This window comes from Triticum urartu, chromosome 3A (assembly GCF_056163025.1).
Source record: "Triticum urartu cultivar PI428250 chromosome 3A, HENAU_Tu73, whole genome shotgun sequence".
Lineage (NCBI taxonomy): Eukaryota > Viridiplantae > Streptophyta > Magnoliopsida > Poales > Poaceae > Triticum > Triticum urartu.
In genome coordinates, this window is record NC_141875.1 from 75,294,069 (window position 1) to 75,311,567 (window position 17,499).

A 17,499-nucleotide genomic window follows, 5' to 3' on the forward strand; every position below is an offset into this window, starting at 1 on the left:
TGCCCAACTGGGCGGCCGGCCGGACCTGACTAGGACCGCGACACGCATGGGGGGCTCCCGGATGGGTCGATGTCTCCGTATGCATATCGGGCCTGATTAGTGTTTCTATTTTCTCCAACGACGATTTCATCATCATGTACGCACTCAGCATCCATCCATCATAAGATCATCATAGCAGCTAGCATCTCAGCCAAAAGCAGTGGCGGAGCCAGGATTCGAGTATAGAAGAGACCGAATACGTATATTGATATAATCTCGTTGGTAATTACTCGTCGCTCCTACTAAAATTGTCGATCGTTGGAGGGTGCCAGGCCCCTGCTCGTTCCCACTGGCTCCGCCCCTGAGCCAAAGGTCACAGTAATTCGACCCATGGGACACCTTGCCAGTACTACCTCCATTTCAAGACATAAAACGTCGTACTATACCAAATCAGCGACAATTAATATGAATCGAGGAGAGTACATGTATTTTTTACTTATTCGGGCAGTGAGCACGCAAAAGAAGCTCGAGGACTTGGAAATGGAGGACGGTCAGCGGCGTTTATCCATCCATCCATCCATCTGAAGCCTCAAGGGGAAAGCACCTACACAAGAGCCAGCCAAGCCCTTCCCTTTTCTACGTGGTACCAACGTGTGTACAGCTACGTACGCCGAGATAGATATACTCCTAGTAGTTGTGTACAGCATGCGGCACAACACAAGCGGAGACAAAACCCATTCAAAAGTGGCAAAAAGAAAAGAGAGGGGGGGGGGGGGGGGGGGGGAATCCGAGCTGTTCCCATGTTCCCATGCGCAGCTGTCCGTGCGACGGAGTTGAGTTAAAGCCCCCGCCACCACACCACACCAAACCCGCCCCGTCAATCAGCTACCCCGGGCCGGCGCGGTGGACGGCCGTATATATACCCGGCGCGCACAGCGACAGCCGGAGGCCGCCGACCCGAGAGGAGAGAGACCCAGCGCAGAAAAGGGACGCCGCAAAAGGGCCCCCGGGGACAGCGAGAGGTGTAGGCAGCAGCAGCAGCAGCCAGCGGGGAGGCTGGTTGTGGTTGGTCGTCGCGGGCGGGATGGAGAGCGAGATGTCGGACGCGCAGCCCCCGGCGGCTGCGGCGCCCGTCGCCGAGCCGCTCGCCGCCGTGGCGGAGGAGGGGGAGGGGGAGGGGGAGGGCGAGGCGTCCACCCTCACCATGGAGCGCGTCGCCGCCGCCAAGAAGTTCATCGAGAACCACTACCGCTCGCACATGAAGAACATCCAGGAGCGCAAGGAGAGGTACCGATCCGATCCCGCCCCCCGCCTTTCCTTTCCGCCTCCAATTTCAGCTGCCGCCGCTGCGTTCGTCCGGGGTAGATCTCGCGTGGGAGAGCTCGATCGAGGGGTTTGAGCTCGGTTGGAGCGGCTCGAGCTCGGGGTTCTGGCGCTAGGGGTTTGTAGCTTGCTAGATTTGGGGGTGAATTTTGGGGCTGGTGCCTGCGAGGAAGCGGGACGTGGGTAGCGGTAGCTGTACCAGCCCATGGTCTTGAGGGTTTCTAGTGCAGCATGACCTCAGATGTTGCTTTAGATCCTCGAATTGTTATTTTTAGACAATGAGATTCTCGAATTAGTCGAGCATGCTATGCAATTTGGGGTCGCAGTGGCCTGATTTAGCTCTGATGGATAAGTTGGGATGAGGAGAGTCCTTGGTTCTGTAGGTGCTTCGGATCCTCATATTCTGCTCAATGCACCGAGTAAAAATGGCCCTAATCACTGCATATGGAGCAGTTACTGCATTGTTCCACTTTTGCCGCGAAAAGCTGCTAAGCTGAGCTCATCATACTAGCAACTGCCTTGCTTAGCTGGATAGCGGGTTTGGAATGTTACTGTTCTGATGGTTCTCGCTCGGATGATGACGATGCATGGTTGCTGCTACCGTGTATGTCTTGAGGTTGCGTCAGTATTTTGTTGTATGTGATATTTTGTTCTTGCGTGTATAATTAGAGTGTATAGTTTGTCGGTTTTTATTAGTTTCCGCAAGCCAACAAACAAATGGTTGCCTTTATTATGTGACGGTTTTGTACCATCAATGTACTGTTACAGATTCATGTCATCCTTTTATGAATGAGTGGTGGACACGTGGTCGATGACGTAGCGCATACATGCCATGTATTGATTATGCCAGTACTAATTTAGCTTACTCGAAGCCAGATATGTACTACATAATAACCATTTCAGTTTACTATGTGTTTGTTAGAGCCAGGATCAAAGAACCCTGTTTTCCCCTTTCATCAGACATATTTTAGTTGCGGACAACATTTGATTCTGCTAGTTGTTTGGAATGCTTCGTTTCTGCTCAGTGCACCATGCTGTTGGTCAAATTGCTGACACGGAGTAGTTAGGTTCTGTTTTTTCCGCTGCAAACTGTTGAGCTAAGTTCATAGTACTGACTCACCCGCAAAAAAGAAGGGTTCATAGTACTGACTACTCCCTGCTTAGTTGGGCTATAAAACTTAGTGTCTTGCTGTTGTAAAGATTTTCTTGCAGGATAAATGCACAAAATTGACTCGAGGGAACACACATGATTTTTCTGCGTCAGCATGTTGTTTTACAAAGGTCAAACCGTCAAACAGTCTTGTTTCCCTATATGTTGGAAGTAAAACAACGTGATGAGACACAATGCAGAACATTAGATGAAAGAAGTTGATGTCCTATACCTTTTTTTAATGCAATGGCACATAGTGGGTATGTAATCACCAGCCATGGCGTTGAGGAATTCTAGTGTGGTATGACGATGAGATCCTGGAATTAGTCAAGCTTGGTACACAATTTCGGGTTGCAGTGGCCGAATTTAGCTCTAGTGGATAAGGCCTCATTCGGTTTGGAGGATTTTCATAGGAAAAACATAGGAACAAGAATTTCAGAGGAAAATTTCCTATAGATGCATTCGGTTTGTAGGAAAGGCGTACGGGAATATTGTAGGAACACTACTCATTTCCTGTGTTTTTGGAGGAAACTAGACATCCACTCAAAGCTCATTTTACGCGTAGGAACGAGGCAAGTCAATTCCTTAGGATGGCAAGTGCCATCCTATCAAATTCCTATACTAATCCTAATTCCTACCTTTTAGTTTTCTCCAAACCGAATGAGCCCTAAGTTGGGGTAAGCAGCACTTGACTCTGTACGTGCTTCGAAATCTCAGATTCTGCTTAATGCGCCAAGTAAGAATGGTTCCAATCATGGGGTATGTAGTAGTTATTATACTGTTATATTTTTGGCATGAAAAGCTGTTAAGCTGAGCTCACCGTACTAGCTGCTGGCTTGCTTAGTTGGATAGTGAGTTTGGAGTGTTACTGTTGTGATGGTTCTCCGATGATGGTGCATTGATGGCATACTATCGTGTATGTTTTGAGATTGCGTTGGTATTTGCCTTATGTGGTATTTTGTTCTTGTGTGTATAATTAGATTGTATACAAGCCGACAAATCTCTGCCTTTAATTAGGGTATATTATGTGATGGTTTTGAACTGTCATTGATAGTCGATGACGTAGTGTATACATGCTAGTACTAATTTAGCTTACTTGGAGTCAGGTATGTACATAATAACCATTTCAGTTTAGTATGCATTTGTTAGAGCTAGGAGCCTAGGATCAAAACCCTGTTTCCCTTTTGTCAGACATGTTTTGGGTGTGGACACCATTTGATTCTGCTAGGTGTTTGGAATGCTTTGTTTCTGCTAAGGTGCACCATGCTGTTGGTCAAATTGCTGACACGGCGTAGTTATGTTTTATTTTCATGCTGGAAACTGTTGAGCTAAGTTCATAGTACCGACTACTGCCCTGCTTAGTTGGGTTACGGGATTTATAGTTGCTGTTTTAAAGATTTTCTTGCAGGATAAATGTACAAAACTGGTGGTGAGAAATCAACAACATGATTTTCTGTTTTAGCATACATTATTGTACAAAGGTCAAACAGCCTTGTTTCCGTATATGTCGGCAGTAAAATAACACGATGAAGCACAATGCAGAACATTAGATGAAAGTAGTTGATGACTTAATGTCATATACTTTCTGTAATGCAGTACATGAAGTTCAGGCCATCTATGTAACAGGGCATTTGTTTTTCATTTGTGGTCCTGTTATGTGTTAAATCTTTTATTAAAGCACACAGGGGTTATGTAATCACCAGCTTGGTCTTGTATTAACTCAAGCTGGGGAATGCATTTGTTGAGACATCAATCAATTTTAAATATTTGAAGTTTACCTGCATAAGTTTCAACTGTGAAAGCTTTGTACTGGTGTGTGACTTCCGTCATATTGATTATCCACCTTGCTCATCTTTTGGCATTACAATTCCATTTTAAGCAGATTTGCCCCTCCCCAGATGATAGTTTTGTTTGATTTCTGTCGGTTTCCAGCATCACATAACAAAATCCGATGTATTGCAGGCGTTTTAGACTGGAGCGGCAGCTAGCTACTTCTGAAGTTCCCAGGGAGCAGCAAATCAATTTAATAAAAGACCTGGAGAGAAAGGAAACTGAGTACATGAGACTTAAAAGGCACAAAATCTGCGTGGATGACTTTGAGCTGCTCACCATTATTGGGAGAGGCGCTTTTGGAGAGGTTTGCTCTTGCGCATTTAGTTTCTGTTTTTCTGCACACACCTCCATCTGTGGCGTCACTGCTAAATGACACATGTGTTTTTGCCAAAGAACATGGCATGGCTCTAGACCATGGTACTATAAGTTTGGTTGTTGTTGGTAATGTATTTACCTTCAAGTAGTTCTGTATGTCCAAAAAGATTTAAACTAGGGGAAGTGACAACTGTTTGTTGGAGCATAAACTCATTTGTGCTTTAAATCCTTTACTGACCTTCTTCTTGCTGTTTATAATTTATTATTACAATAGGTTCGACTGTGCCGGGAGAAGACCTCTGGCAACATATATGCAATGAAAAAACTGAAGAAGTCTGATATGGTTATCAGGGGTCAAGTAAGATATCCCCTATTTCTGGACATTTCATGTTTTCTGCTTCGTAGTTGCTCGTTCTATTGACTAATTTTTATGTTGAATGTGCTTAGATGGTTGTAAGTATTAATATTTACCATGGTGCTTTGCTATCTGTCAAAATTTTCTTCAACAAACTCTTGTTGCGTCTACGAGTGTATGTGGCGCTTTTGCAAGGATTGTTTTATTTTTTCTCAAAATATGCAGTGCAGTGCGGATTTCTTTTCCATATCATATAGTTGCTTTTCACTGCAGCTTTTGTCACTGTTATCTCGAAAAGAAAACAGAAGTACAAATCGAATTTGCAATGCATGCTAATACAGTATTAATGCGTAGGAGCTTGTGTGTTTACCATTTAGCTGGCCTTCTTTTGAGTTTCTGAAAGAAGGCCAGCTAAATGGGTAGCCGTTTTTTCTGTCTCCGAGGAATTCGAACTTGAACTTGCTAGAAACAAAAGGCTGGTGTATATGATAATCCTGTTTTGTTCTATCCCTGACTTTGTTTGTGTGAAGCCCACAAATGTTCCACTCATTTTTCTCTTATCTAGTTTATTTGTCATGGGCATGTGATGATATCTTCAAAATATGTGTACATTTGTATTACTATCTTTGTTGGATTTACAATTTCTGTAACATGTTTGTTAGGTGGAGCATGTTAGAGCAGAAAGAAACTTGATGGCTGAAGTTGCTAGTCACTGCACTGTGAAGCTATACTATTCTTTCCAAGATACGGAGTATCTTTACCTTATTATGGAGTACCTCCCTGGCGGTGATATCATGACCCTTCTCATGAGGGAAGATACCTTAACTGAACCCGTGGCTCGATTCTACATTGCTGAGACCATCCTTGCTATTGAGTCCATTCATAAGCACAACTACATCCACAGGTTACAAATATTTGATTTTAAAGGCATCTAATTTAGTCTAACTCTACCATCTTTCTGATATATATATTTGGTTTGCTATCATATGCAGAGATATCAAGCCTGATAATCTGCTTCTAGACAAGAATGGTCACATGAAGTTGTCGGATTTTGGGCTGTGCAAACCAATTGATTGTTCAAAGCTCTCAACCTTGAGCGAAGATGAACCCATGGGCGATGACAACCTGAAGGAGTCAATGGATGTCGACAGTTCACTCTCTGAAACTGCAAATGGTAGAAGGTGGAGAAGTCAACATGAACAACTTCAGCACTGGCAGATGAACAGAAGAAAACTGGTATGTCTGCTTTATGGTTAACATATCGTCATATCGATCATCTCATTGGTCCTGTATAATTCTTTTGCTTTCATGGTATCGCTTCTACACCCTTGTTGGGAAAAAAAAACAAGCGTGTGCATGCTTGATGTTTCCGTGGCAGCCTTTCTTACTACAAATGTATACTGATATTCAGGCATTCTCAACTGTTGGAACCCCAGACTATATTGCTCCAGAAGTTCTGCTAAAGAAAGGATATGGAATGGAATGCGATTGGTACAGCATGTTCAGACACCTTTTGTTCTATTTACTCTTTAGTTTAATAAATGTCTCATTATATTTTGTTTTGATCCATAGGTGGTCTTTGGGTGCAATAATGTATGAGATGCTTGTTGGGTATCCACCATTTTATTCCGATGATCCAATAACCACATGCAGAAAGGTTTGGTTTACTCAGCACATTTAGCTTAGTGTCCAATTCAAATTACCACTCATTGGTCGGGCTCACTTTTTTATTTGTAACATATCAGTAGTTCATTGAATGTTCTGTATGAATTATCTTCAGTTTAGGCTTATCATCGAAATTAGATTGCACTAATACTGAACAACTGATTTATTTTTAGTTTAATTTAAAGTTCAAGCTGCAAGAACCTGAAGAAAGTATGCTGCAGCTGTATTGCTTATAAGCTTGCTCTACCAAAGCTTATGATATCAGTATTGTTATATATTAATTTTTTTGATTTGGTAGTGACAAAGTACCCACTTCTTGATCATGTTTTACTTTCAGTAAGTTTACGAAGACATAATTATTTTGAAGTTATTTCTTTATGATGTTTCTGCTATGATGATGTGTATTTCTAGATTGCCTTCTATGAGCATAATCAATTGTAGTTGGACCTGCATTTGTTCTATTAATGTGGTTAACATTTTTCATATACGACCACCCGAAGACATTTTATCCTCACTCTGCCAAATTTCTGCCTCTTTCTAGATTGTGCACTGGAGAAACCATGTGAAATTTCCAGATGATTCAAGGCTGTCTCCTGAGGCAAGAGATCTAATCTGCCGGTTATTATGTGATGTTGACCACAGGATTGGTGGTGCAGGGGCTGATCAAATAAAGGTAGGACCCACTGGCACACAAAAGAAATAATTAGTTAAATATAATTCTTGTTTTGTTAGTCTACCTGTGTTCAACATATCATTTTCTTCATCATTAGGCCCATCCTTGGTTCCGTGGAGTTGCATGGGATAAACTTTATGAAATGGAAGCAGCATTTAAGCCTCAAGTAAATGATGAATTGGATACACAAAATTTCATGAAGTTTGATGAGGTAAGTGTGTAATCCATTTATTGACAGTCCTCTCCTCTCCTGCCTGTGCAATTCAAACTTTGCCATTCTCCATTGAATATACTCCCTCCGTCCCAAAATAAGTGTCTCAACCTTAGTACTAAAGTTTCTGCGATTGATGACATTTATTTATAATCCACCAGCATTATTTGATTTTATATTATGTCTCTTTATTTGTATTACAACTTGCATCTGTTACGAACACTTACATTTGTGTATATCATATCAGGTGATCTCTGGTAGATATTATTTCAGATGTATAAGGGGTATTCATATACTATAATTTGAACGAAATAAGATCTACTACTACTTATACAAGCACGAGTTTGATGAATCCAAACGATCCCGACCTTTCAACCATCTACATCCAACGTCCCACACTGCTCCAATGATGTATCCATCACATCACCACAATTTGGAAACAACATTGGTTGCATTAATTGCAATTAATCTTGGAAAAATCATTAATTGCAATTGATTTTAGGAATATTGTTCATTTTAAAATTATAGTCGTAGAAAGATTACATGATTGCCTCTCAAAATTATAGTCGGAGGGAGTACTATCAAATTGTATGTGTGTTGCACATGCACAATTACTACTACTTTTGCATCGTAAATTAATAAAATAAAGAAGTGATTATTATTTTCAAAATTTAATTTTTAAATAAGGAATAAATCATGTATACATCTAAACAACATTTTCTTGAAGGGGAGCCTTGGCGCAGTGGTAAAGCTGCTGCCTTGTGACCATGAGGTCACGGGTTCTAGTCCTGGAAACAGCCTCTTACAGAAATGTAGGGAAAGGCTGCGTACAATAGACCCAAAGTGGTCGGACCCTTCCCCGGACCCTGCGCAAGCGGAGCTACATGCACCAGGCTGCCCCTATCTAAACAACATTTTCTTAAATCTAAGCATCCCTTTCAATCCAAGCAAACTTTAATGAATCCAAGCAACCTTTTGTAAATCCAAGCAAGCTTTTCATAAATTCAAGAAACCAAACTGTTAGTTTGAATTTTTTTTGGCAATGTTCAGATGAATTTCATGTTCTCTGCATTGAAATGCTGTTTATTTTATTCATGTTTTGTTTTCACCCCGTGAATTACATCCCTACAACTTAATGCTTGTTTCTGCGCTGCAGATGGATAATAGCCCTCCAGCAAGAACAGGTTCTGGGCCATCAAGAAAGGTACGCACATTGAGGTTCATAAACTAGCGTAATAGCATTTGTAATGTTTGCATTGGCTTTTGCATCTTAATTTACTATGCATTGGCTTTTGCATCTTAATTTACTATGCACAACGATGAATTGTTTGCTTGAGTTACATTCCATCAAATTGTAATTATGTCAGGCTCACTGTTTGATAGAGCAAGATATGTTTGAGATAGGATTAGCCATATCTTTCTTTATTTCTGTGTAATAGAAGTACAAAACACTTCATTTGAGTATCAAATACAAGTCACTTATGTGTTTCAAGACCTGTTTAACCATTAGGCCGTTCCACTATGCATATATCTGTGATAGACCCACGGTTTCTCATGAGTCGTATATCTACTGCCTACTGGTATTTATAACTTTGTTGTAGTAGTTCAAAGTTCAAATTATCTGCCCTTATTGTTAATTTTTTGTGTATCTTATGTATATTTTTTGGTACAATTGTACAGGCGAAGCTGAATTCAAAAGATCTCAGCTTTGTGGGGTATACATACAAAAACTTTGATGCTGTGAAAGGATTAAAACATGCAGGTTTGTGTCTTTGACATGATTTTATATATTGTGAAATATGGTCGGATTGCAAGTATGTATTTCTTTTCTAGTGTTATTGGCATTTTTCTCATAGCATACTCATTATGTTCTGTAAACTGATAAATGACGGTTTTTCATAGCATAAACATGCTATTAGGTAGCTTCATCACTTCATGAAAAATGACCAGTATCTAAGTGACATACACGCGTTTATAATCCTTTGTTGTTTCTAAATGTATAAATGTTTGCAGATATGCAAAGGAGCTCATCGCTTACAAGGCCCTCTATTGGTGCTATATTCGGTAACAAATTCTGCCAAAGTCGTGTATTCTATTGCGATAACTTCCCTCTCTCTGCTTTATCTTATTCGTAATTCCTCATCTCAGGATCAAATGGCATGGAGTCATCGAGAGAACCAAATGGAAAGGACACACACATGCACACCTTTTCTTCCGGGGATCCGATGAGTCCATAACCCGGCGTGGTTCTGTTTGTTGCTGAGATTTTTCTAAACTAAATTAGCATGCAAACGACTGAATGAAGTGGCTTCGTCTGGACAACCTGCTTGTTTTTAGCCAGGTTTCTGCCCTATTAAATCGTTGGCGAGCAGTTTGTAGAAATCCAAGAAAGCTTCTAGCTGTAAAATAGTATGCTAAGGACTAGACAAATGGTCCATCCACCGGTGGGCTCGTCGTGTTTGGTGTAGCGTGTTCCGACCAAGTGGAGATGGGCATGTTTGGGAGGGCTGGCTGCCCAGGTTGGCAGAGCAAATTGCTGCCTTCTCTTGTGGCAGTTCCTGGTCCGCTAACATTTGATCATGGAAGCGAAATAAGGTGGTAACTGAGGCAGGCTAAGCTATTGTTGTTGGTGGTGTTTGATACATATGTACCAGAAGATTTCCATTCAGAGACATGGCCCTTGGTCAATGGTCTCCCGTTGCAGAAATGCCTAAATTTTTGTTTACTGTATTGTTCGCCAGTTATATTTGAACATTGAACATTTTTGGTGGAAGTGTCCCTTATTTTCTTTCCGCAACATCCATATGCAAGAACTGAATTCTGTGAGAGTGATTATTTCACATAGACTATTCTATAATTGTCTTTGTTCTCGAGGACGGCATGTGTTGGGCAAAAGAAAAAAGTGTATTCAAGAGCAATGTCGAAGCACAAAATTTATGTTTTTAATATAGGCCGCACAACCCATTTTTTATCAATGATGAAAACATACAGTATTTTCTTGAGTGTGAATTACATTATTTTTCAAGTGTTTTAAACATTTCTTATCGGCGACAACTAGACAAACTACCAGAGAAGTTTGCCTAAGTATTTGTGTCCAACTCTGATGGGACACATAAAACATTTGAACCTTACATAAGTCGAGCTACAAAACATTCTAACCCAGAAGGTGCTAAGCCAGTCAGACATGAATGCAATGAATGTGTGTTAAAAGTCAGATCTAGCTACTGCTGCCAAGACAAGTGACTTGTTCTGAATTACAATCATTTACACCAGCACACACCTGGCAAGCACTGTTAGCGTTGTACTACCAGTTTCGATCCTACAGTTTTCTGTAATTTGCTACAAAACAGTGACCAACCTTCGCACAATCTCCACATGAAGCTGTCTCAAAACTTGAAGAGCACATCCCACAGACTATGGTTGAAATCTATTCCTTTGCTTACACAAGGCCGAAGGGGGCAAAGGCAAGCAATTATGATTTCGAGTTGATCAATCAACCCAATCAATAGAGCCCTGACTACCTGATCTAGCATGAGCAAACTATCAAAACCCTAGAAACCACGCCTCCCTCGTCCAACCCGAACTTCAGAATCAATCCATCAACCATTGCTACTTGGCGAATCACGAAGTCACCAGGGCAACCACAACTCAAACCCAAAACAACCCAACACCAGCACACGGATTTCCACATACCATCGCTCCCATGGAGACTAGGGTTTGGCGAACCACCGTCACGCGTAATCTACCTCGAATGCTTGTATTTGGCCATGGCGGGAACTATGAGACGGGGCCGAGGGAGTCAGGCGGGGGTCGCGTAGCGGAGTGAGGCGTGCAGGAAGGGAGGCGGGCGGGGGTTCGTGTGCAGGAACGGTTTACCTTGCTAGCTTGGTGATTCCTACTGACCTTAGTTCTCAACTGAAGGAAATACTTTGCTTATGTGCTACACCACCCTTCCTCTGGGCAAAACCCAACAACTCCTACGGGAGTAGCACTGCCCCATTAGAGGTTAAAAATGGAAAAAGGAACATTGTCAAAGATCTCATCAATCCAAGACCCTGAGCTTGTTCCTCAAGTTGTACATATCCAAGGCCTTCCACTCTGTGAACTTGGCCTTTCTCCTGGAGGCTCTAGACCATTTGGGCTTCGGTCAACACTGGCACGACTGGACTTGCATGTCGCTTAGCTCCTCAACATCGTGTGTCCTCCTCAACGGTTTCTCTGCCCCTTCCTTTTCTCACAGGCGAGGCCTTCAGCAAGGGGATCCACTTTTGCCTATGTTATTCATCATGGCCATCGACTCCTTCACCACATGATCTGAGTGGCAGCCGACTCGGGCGTACTCTTGATGGTCCGTGCAAGAGTGGCACGCTGTCGAATTTCACTATAGCTGACGATGCTGGCATCTTTGCCAACCCCGACAAGGACGAGCTCACCACAATCAATTCCATCCTCGATTGTTTCGGCAACGCTTTGGGATTGATCACCAACATCATTAAGACTGAGATCTTTCCAATTCGTTGTGAGAACTTTGACCTGCAAAACCTACTCACGGTGTTCCCGACCAAAATTGCATCATTCCTAGTAAAAAAATTGGGCCTTCCCCTTCACTTTCATCGACAATGTAAGGTTCGCCTACAGCCGCTGATTGACAAGGTTCATGGCAGACTACCCAGATGGAAAGGCAAGAATATCGCCAGAGTGGGCAGAGTGGCTCTTGCCAAGTCCTCTCTCACCTCTACTGCCACATTTCATATGACGGTCATCCCACTACCAAAGTGCGCCAGTGCCAAGCAAGACAAGATCACAGATAGTTTTGTCTGGTCTGGCGATGATAGTGACACTGTTGGTGCTAGTCATTCACTGGTTAATTGGAAGATTGTCGGCCGCCCCAAGGTGCTTGGGGTGCTAGGTATCACGAACCTGGAGCTCTTCGGGAGGGTGCTCAGACTGCAACAACTCTGGCTAAAATGGAACGACTCGAAGCGACCATGGGCCCGATCTCCGCTCCCCTGCGATGCTTCTGACTTGGCCCTCTTCAGGGCCTCCGCGACCATCACCATTGGAGACGAGCACAAGGCCTCCTTCTGGCATGACAACTGGTATGGTAAAGGGGCACTATGGATTTTGTCACACCCTGGTCTTTTTGCCATCTCTCCTTGAAAGAATAGATCGATGCACGACAAGCTTCGGAACAATATTCTGGATTCATGCGGCGGCTAAGATGAACAGGCTGGACCGACTGTTGGAATTCATTGGTCGGGCCTCCACCGAACCTCCACCACCCTAGACCCGCACAATCAAGACTCCATCTCGTGGAACTGGCACCCCAGCTGTGAGTACTCGATCGGCGGCTTATCGGACTCAATTCTTGGGCTCTATCTGAGGTACTTGAGCGACAAAATCTGGAAGACGCACGCAAAGCAAAGTGTAAGCTATTCTCTTGGCTTGTCTCCATAACAGGATCGTCGCGGTTGATCGTTGGCCATGCGTGGCTGGCTGCATGACCCGGTCTGCTAGCTTTGTCTAAGTGCCCTTGTGACCGTTGACCATCTCTATGAGGGTTGTCTGTTCACTTCCGCCATGCGTGCCCTGGTGTTGTCCTGGGCAGGCGTGTCGTCGGCTTTCACTCTGACGGCCGCCACCCCCTCAATTGACGTCTGGTGGCACGAAGGCCTAAAGGAGAACGACAACACTATCAGAAGGCGACGCAGTGGCATCCTCATTTATATAATGTGGAATGCCTGAAAGGAGAGGAACAAACACATCCTTGAAGAAACGAGACTGTCATACATTGAGGTGGCCCATCTCGCCTTCGAGGAGATTTCGCAGCGGGAGTTGGCCTTCAGGCCACGAGCGATCCCAATTCATGAGTAGTTAGCATGCGGCTTTGACTGGGATACATGAGATCTTGGGGTTACCGGCATGTCCCCTCCTAAAACATGCCAACCTCTAAATATTTCCCCCTTCTTAGTGAAAGGGCAGTGCTCCTGCCGGTTGCTTAAAAAAGATAGAAGGTGTGATTTTCTCACCAAGTTTATTCAAATCTGATTGCAGCTTCTTCCTCCCAGTGTTCTCCCTCGGTTTTCCCAGATCCAGGAACAGCTAGTGTCGTTTTTTGTACAACGCCTGGTGCAAAAAAAAAACCCGGCAAAACCAAAACTCATATTTGTAGTTTTGTACTGGTGAGGGGGCCTATACGTTGACGTACATGACAGAAACCTTCGTATTCACAATGTATATAGAACTACGACGCAAGAATGTCCAGGACGGCGTGCAGCGACGTACGCAGGGTGTTTGTGACGTTTCAAGCAGGGTGTTTTGGCCCCGCTTTCCAGGCTTGTTCTCTGAATATGAAACCACAAGTCCAAGTGAGCACGCGCAGAGGAAAACGATTGCATGCATATCCAATCGCATCACTTGTGCAACTACGTACGTACGTGCTTGGGCCGTCTATACCGTGAACCGCAATGCACGTCAGACAAAGTGAACGCGAGCTTCTCCCGTGATGCATCCACACGCCTCAAACTGGCCAATGGCTATTTAAGCTCGATCTTCTCCCACATCGATCTGCACCATGGCAGCTTACTACTACTAGCTGTCTAAGCTAGAGATCAGCTACCAGCTGATTGTGGACGCCAGCTACGTAGCTCACAAGTTGCAAAATGGCTTCTCTCACGAGTAGTCCATGGCTTCATCTCCTGCTGCTTCTCGTGGCCATGGGCGGCACGTTCACGGCCGCCGGTGGCAGCGGGAACCCCACCGCCGGGTTCCAGAAGGTGCAGCTCGCCGACGGCGATTTCCAGGTGCAGAGCCCGTACAACGTGCCGGAGAGCCAGCGGTTCCAGTACCGCAACGGTGTGCGGACGTTCTGGGTGCACCGAAATGACAAGCCCTTCAACACCGTCACCCACACCAACCCGCGCTCTGAAGTCAAGCTCCGGGTAAGTACATAGCAGCACATTGTTGAGATTCCTCCTGCCATGGAGTCACATAATATATGATCTATGCTCTTCCAGGGCCACGACTACTCGTCGGGGGTGTGGCAATTCGAGGGCTATGGCTACGTGCCGTCGGGGACCTCCGGCGTGTCGGTGATGCAGATCCACAACGAGGAGGGCGCCGCGCACTCGACGGTGTTGATGTTGCACGTCTACGACGGCGTCCTTCGGTTCTACAGCGGGGCGGCCATCGAGCCCGACATCTACGACCGGTGGTTCCGCCTCAACGTGATGCACGACGTCGGCGCGTCCACGGTGGCCGTGTACGTCGACGGCGAGCGAAAGTTCAGCACCAGCGTGACCCCCAGCGAGTCCTACTACTTCAAGTTTGGGGTGTACATGCAGCACCATGACCAATCCAGCTGCATGGAGTCACGATGGACCAACGTCACGCTCTATACTAAGCACTAGGCGGTAGATAGCCATGTGTGTTGGTAATGCGTACTAGCATGCCGTATATGTTTACACCACCCTATGTATTACATTATTACCACCAGAAGTTGAATAAAGGTTGTTGCTTGGAGTAGTACACGCACATGTGAACCCTAACGTGCCCCGTGACTTCTTTCTTAGAATTATTTTATAAATATATACATATTTATGTAGTAATTAGTAAGATGAATTTTAAGTACCGTTAAAAGGAGTAGATAATATAACGATCATTTTTCCGTTAGGGTAAACCACCGAACACTCCCGCTCGAGCCCCGGAGCAAAGAAAAAGGGCGATCGATATGAGTAATTCGTCCTTTACTTGCCGGGCACTTTCCTCTTCTCTCCATCTGATAATTGAAACGTGTGTAATAATCATGCTTCTTTGATTCCCTTTTGTCTTGCAAAACTATAATGTGTTGACCTATCACGTGATCAAGTTCCTAGAGATGGGTAGCGGACTTCTGTCGATGCTCTTCGCGAAGGAGAAGGTGCCGGGATGTGGCGGCAACGAGTTCGTCTTGATTTAGAAAGAAAATTGTGAATACACATACACATGTGTACTATGTATTTATAAAATTTTACACAACCTCTGTAACTTAACATAAGACGTTTATTAAGTTAGAGAGGAAGTAATACTTTTCACATGTGGCATACAAAACAATATCTATTTCTAATGGGCCAGAAAAGTTGTTGGGCTGACTTTTATCCGTGTAGCCTACAAATCACAATATTTTCAAACAAATTTTCACAGGCATTATTGCACACATATTAGTTTTCACAAGAATTTTTTTAGAAAAATATTTAAATATGGATTTTGTTATTATTTTAAATACCAAGCTCCATGAAGCAATACGCCTGCACACCTGGTGAGGGCCATACGCCGACGTTCCTATTCCTAGTGAGAGGCACAATGTATCTCCTAAGTTTTCTAAGCTTCGGCTTGGCGGCATGGTGGGCGAGTGGCACCCTGCAGCGGGTTTGTTGGCGCTGTTCCGTCTCTGATGGCCTCGGGCCTGCATTCTCCGATGTCCGTGGCTTGCGGGGCCTCTGCCAACGCAGCTCTGGCCCCAACGACCAAGTAGATGCATTCTCCTCCAGCTTACTTTGCCCATCAGTATCATGTCTGCTACGACCCCATCAGCTTGGATCTGCGTTCCTCCGGTTCCTAGCTTGTCGGCATCGCCGGTTGCCAATGATTGCCTTGTGCAGGTTTCTCTCTGCCTCATCGCGTCCCCAACGCCGTATACCTCCACGCCTCGCCTTGGGCTAGATCCAATGCTCGTGTGTCCGATGGCGCCCAGTGCCCCCTCCGGCGACAGGTGCAGCCCCACCAACTCTCTTCTTGGCGTGGCAGTTTCGGCCGATGTTTGACTTCCTCATCATAGAGTCCATATTCGGTGGCCATGGGATTGCTTAGACTCAGTCCAAGGAGAAATCCTTGCTTAGCTAGCCGGTGCTGGCAGCGGCGTCACTCACGAGTGTTGTTTTCTCTTATTGAAGGTGCGGCCATGACCTCCATCGATGCCCCTCTTCGAGCTCAGAGGAACCCTAGGCCCGGTTCTCCGGATCGGATGGAGACGGCGTCTCGACATCATTCTCCTTCACGAAGGCGCTATCTTGTTCGCTTGCGGTGTCCTTGGTGGCGACTTTGCCGATGTTGGATCCATTGCTTGTTCGGTCTACCTCTCTAGATGGGTCTTGGTGGGTTTAGCTGTGTGTATCCTCTGTTCCGGGCCAGCACCCAGGAAATGCACGCTCAGGGTGCATCGAGGCCTTGGGAGGCGCACATTGTCCCGTTTGTATGTGAGTGGTTCGCGGCTTGAGGTGTTTGGGACTACTTGAAGCATCTGTAACCGGAGTCTTCATATCATTATCAAATGTTCGAGCAGCCTCCCTGATCACAATCTGGTTTTTTTTGTCACCTAACCGGACACCTTAAACCGGGTGTTGCTATACATCGCTTGCGAGCGGTAGCACATGTGTCGCTTGCGCGCCATCTTAAACAGGCCTGGTCCATCCGAGGGAGCAAGCACCTACGAACAAGCGTTGTGGCACGAGTGAGTAAGCACCAACTAGCGTGTTTGTTTTTCTTTCTTTAGTCTAAAAAAATGTTTTCTTAATGGCCACAAATTCAAATTCTGATCATTTCTGGAAACGAGAAAATTCTATAAAAATACCCGAATATGTTTGGAAATGTGACAATTACATGAAATTCCTCAAACATTTTTTGAAAATAAGACCAAATTTGGTAAATAGGAACATTTTTGGAATCCTAAACAAAAACTTTGAATTCAAAAAACCCTCAAATTCAAATTCTATTTTTTGGATAATAGAACAAATTTTCAAATATGGTGAGCACTTTTACCAAGGACATACTCAACAATTATTTAATATATGACGAACATCATATATATATATAATGAACATTTTTAAATATACAATGATGTTTTTTACAAAATACACTGTGACCAATTTTTTAATATACGATGGATATTCTAATTGTATGCACCGAATTATTTTCTAGTATACGGTGAACATTTTTTGAAAATCACGAGCAATTTTTGA

At 44.2% G+C, this 17,499-nt stretch overlaps 2 protein-coding genes across 2 annotated transcripts; both read left to right on the forward strand.

Moving 5' to 3' along the window:
- Positions 1-773: 773 nt before the first annotated feature.
- Positions 774-10,229, forward strand: LOC125542934 (uncharacterized). The gene is made up of 13 exons (XM_048706155.2): positions 774-1,266; positions 4,415-4,589; positions 4,875-4,958; positions 5,618-5,859; positions 5,948-6,191; positions 6,367-6,446; positions 6,528-6,612; positions 7,162-7,293; positions 7,391-7,504; positions 8,661-8,708; positions 9,185-9,266; positions 9,518-9,568; positions 9,653-10,229. The coding sequence occupies exons 1-13, from the start codon at positions 788-790 to the stop codon at positions 9,739-9,741; spliced, it is 1,905 nt and encodes a 634-aa protein (XP_048562112.1). The 5' UTR covers positions 774-787; the 3' UTR covers positions 9,742-10,229.
- A 3,837-nt stretch (positions 10,230-14,066) lies between these two features.
- On the forward strand, positions 14,067-15,037 carry LOC125548001 (citrate-binding protein-like). Its single transcript, XM_048711716.2, has 2 exons — positions 14,067-14,445; positions 14,521-15,037. Exons 1-2 carry the CDS (start codon positions 14,167-14,169, stop codon positions 14,911-14,913), a joined length of 672 nt encoding a protein of 223 aa, XP_048567673.2. The 5' UTR covers positions 14,067-14,166; the 3' UTR covers positions 14,914-15,037.
- Positions 15,038-17,499: the final 2,462 nt, after the last annotated feature.

Coding starts and splice junctions, on each gene's coding strand:
- LOC125542934 (XM_048706155.2), top strand. CDS start 788: ATGCGCAGCTGTCCGTGCGACGGAGTTGAGTTAAAGCCCCCGCCACCA. Junction 6,447..6,527: donor TATGGAATGGAATGCGATTG/GTACAGCATGTT, acceptor TTTGATCCATAG/GTGGTCTTTGGGTGCAATAA. Junction 7,505..8,660: donor ATTTCATGAAGTTTGATGAG/GTAAGTGTGTAA, acceptor TCTGCGCTGCAG/ATGGATAATAGCCCTCCAGC.
- LOC125548001 (XM_048711716.2), top strand. CDS start 14,167: ATGGCTTCTCTCACGAGTAGTCCATGGCTTCATCTCCTGCTGCTTCTC. Junction 14,446..14,520: donor GCTCTGAAGTCAAGCTCCGG/GTAAGTACATAG, acceptor ATGCTCTTCCAG/GGCCACGACTACTCGTCGGG.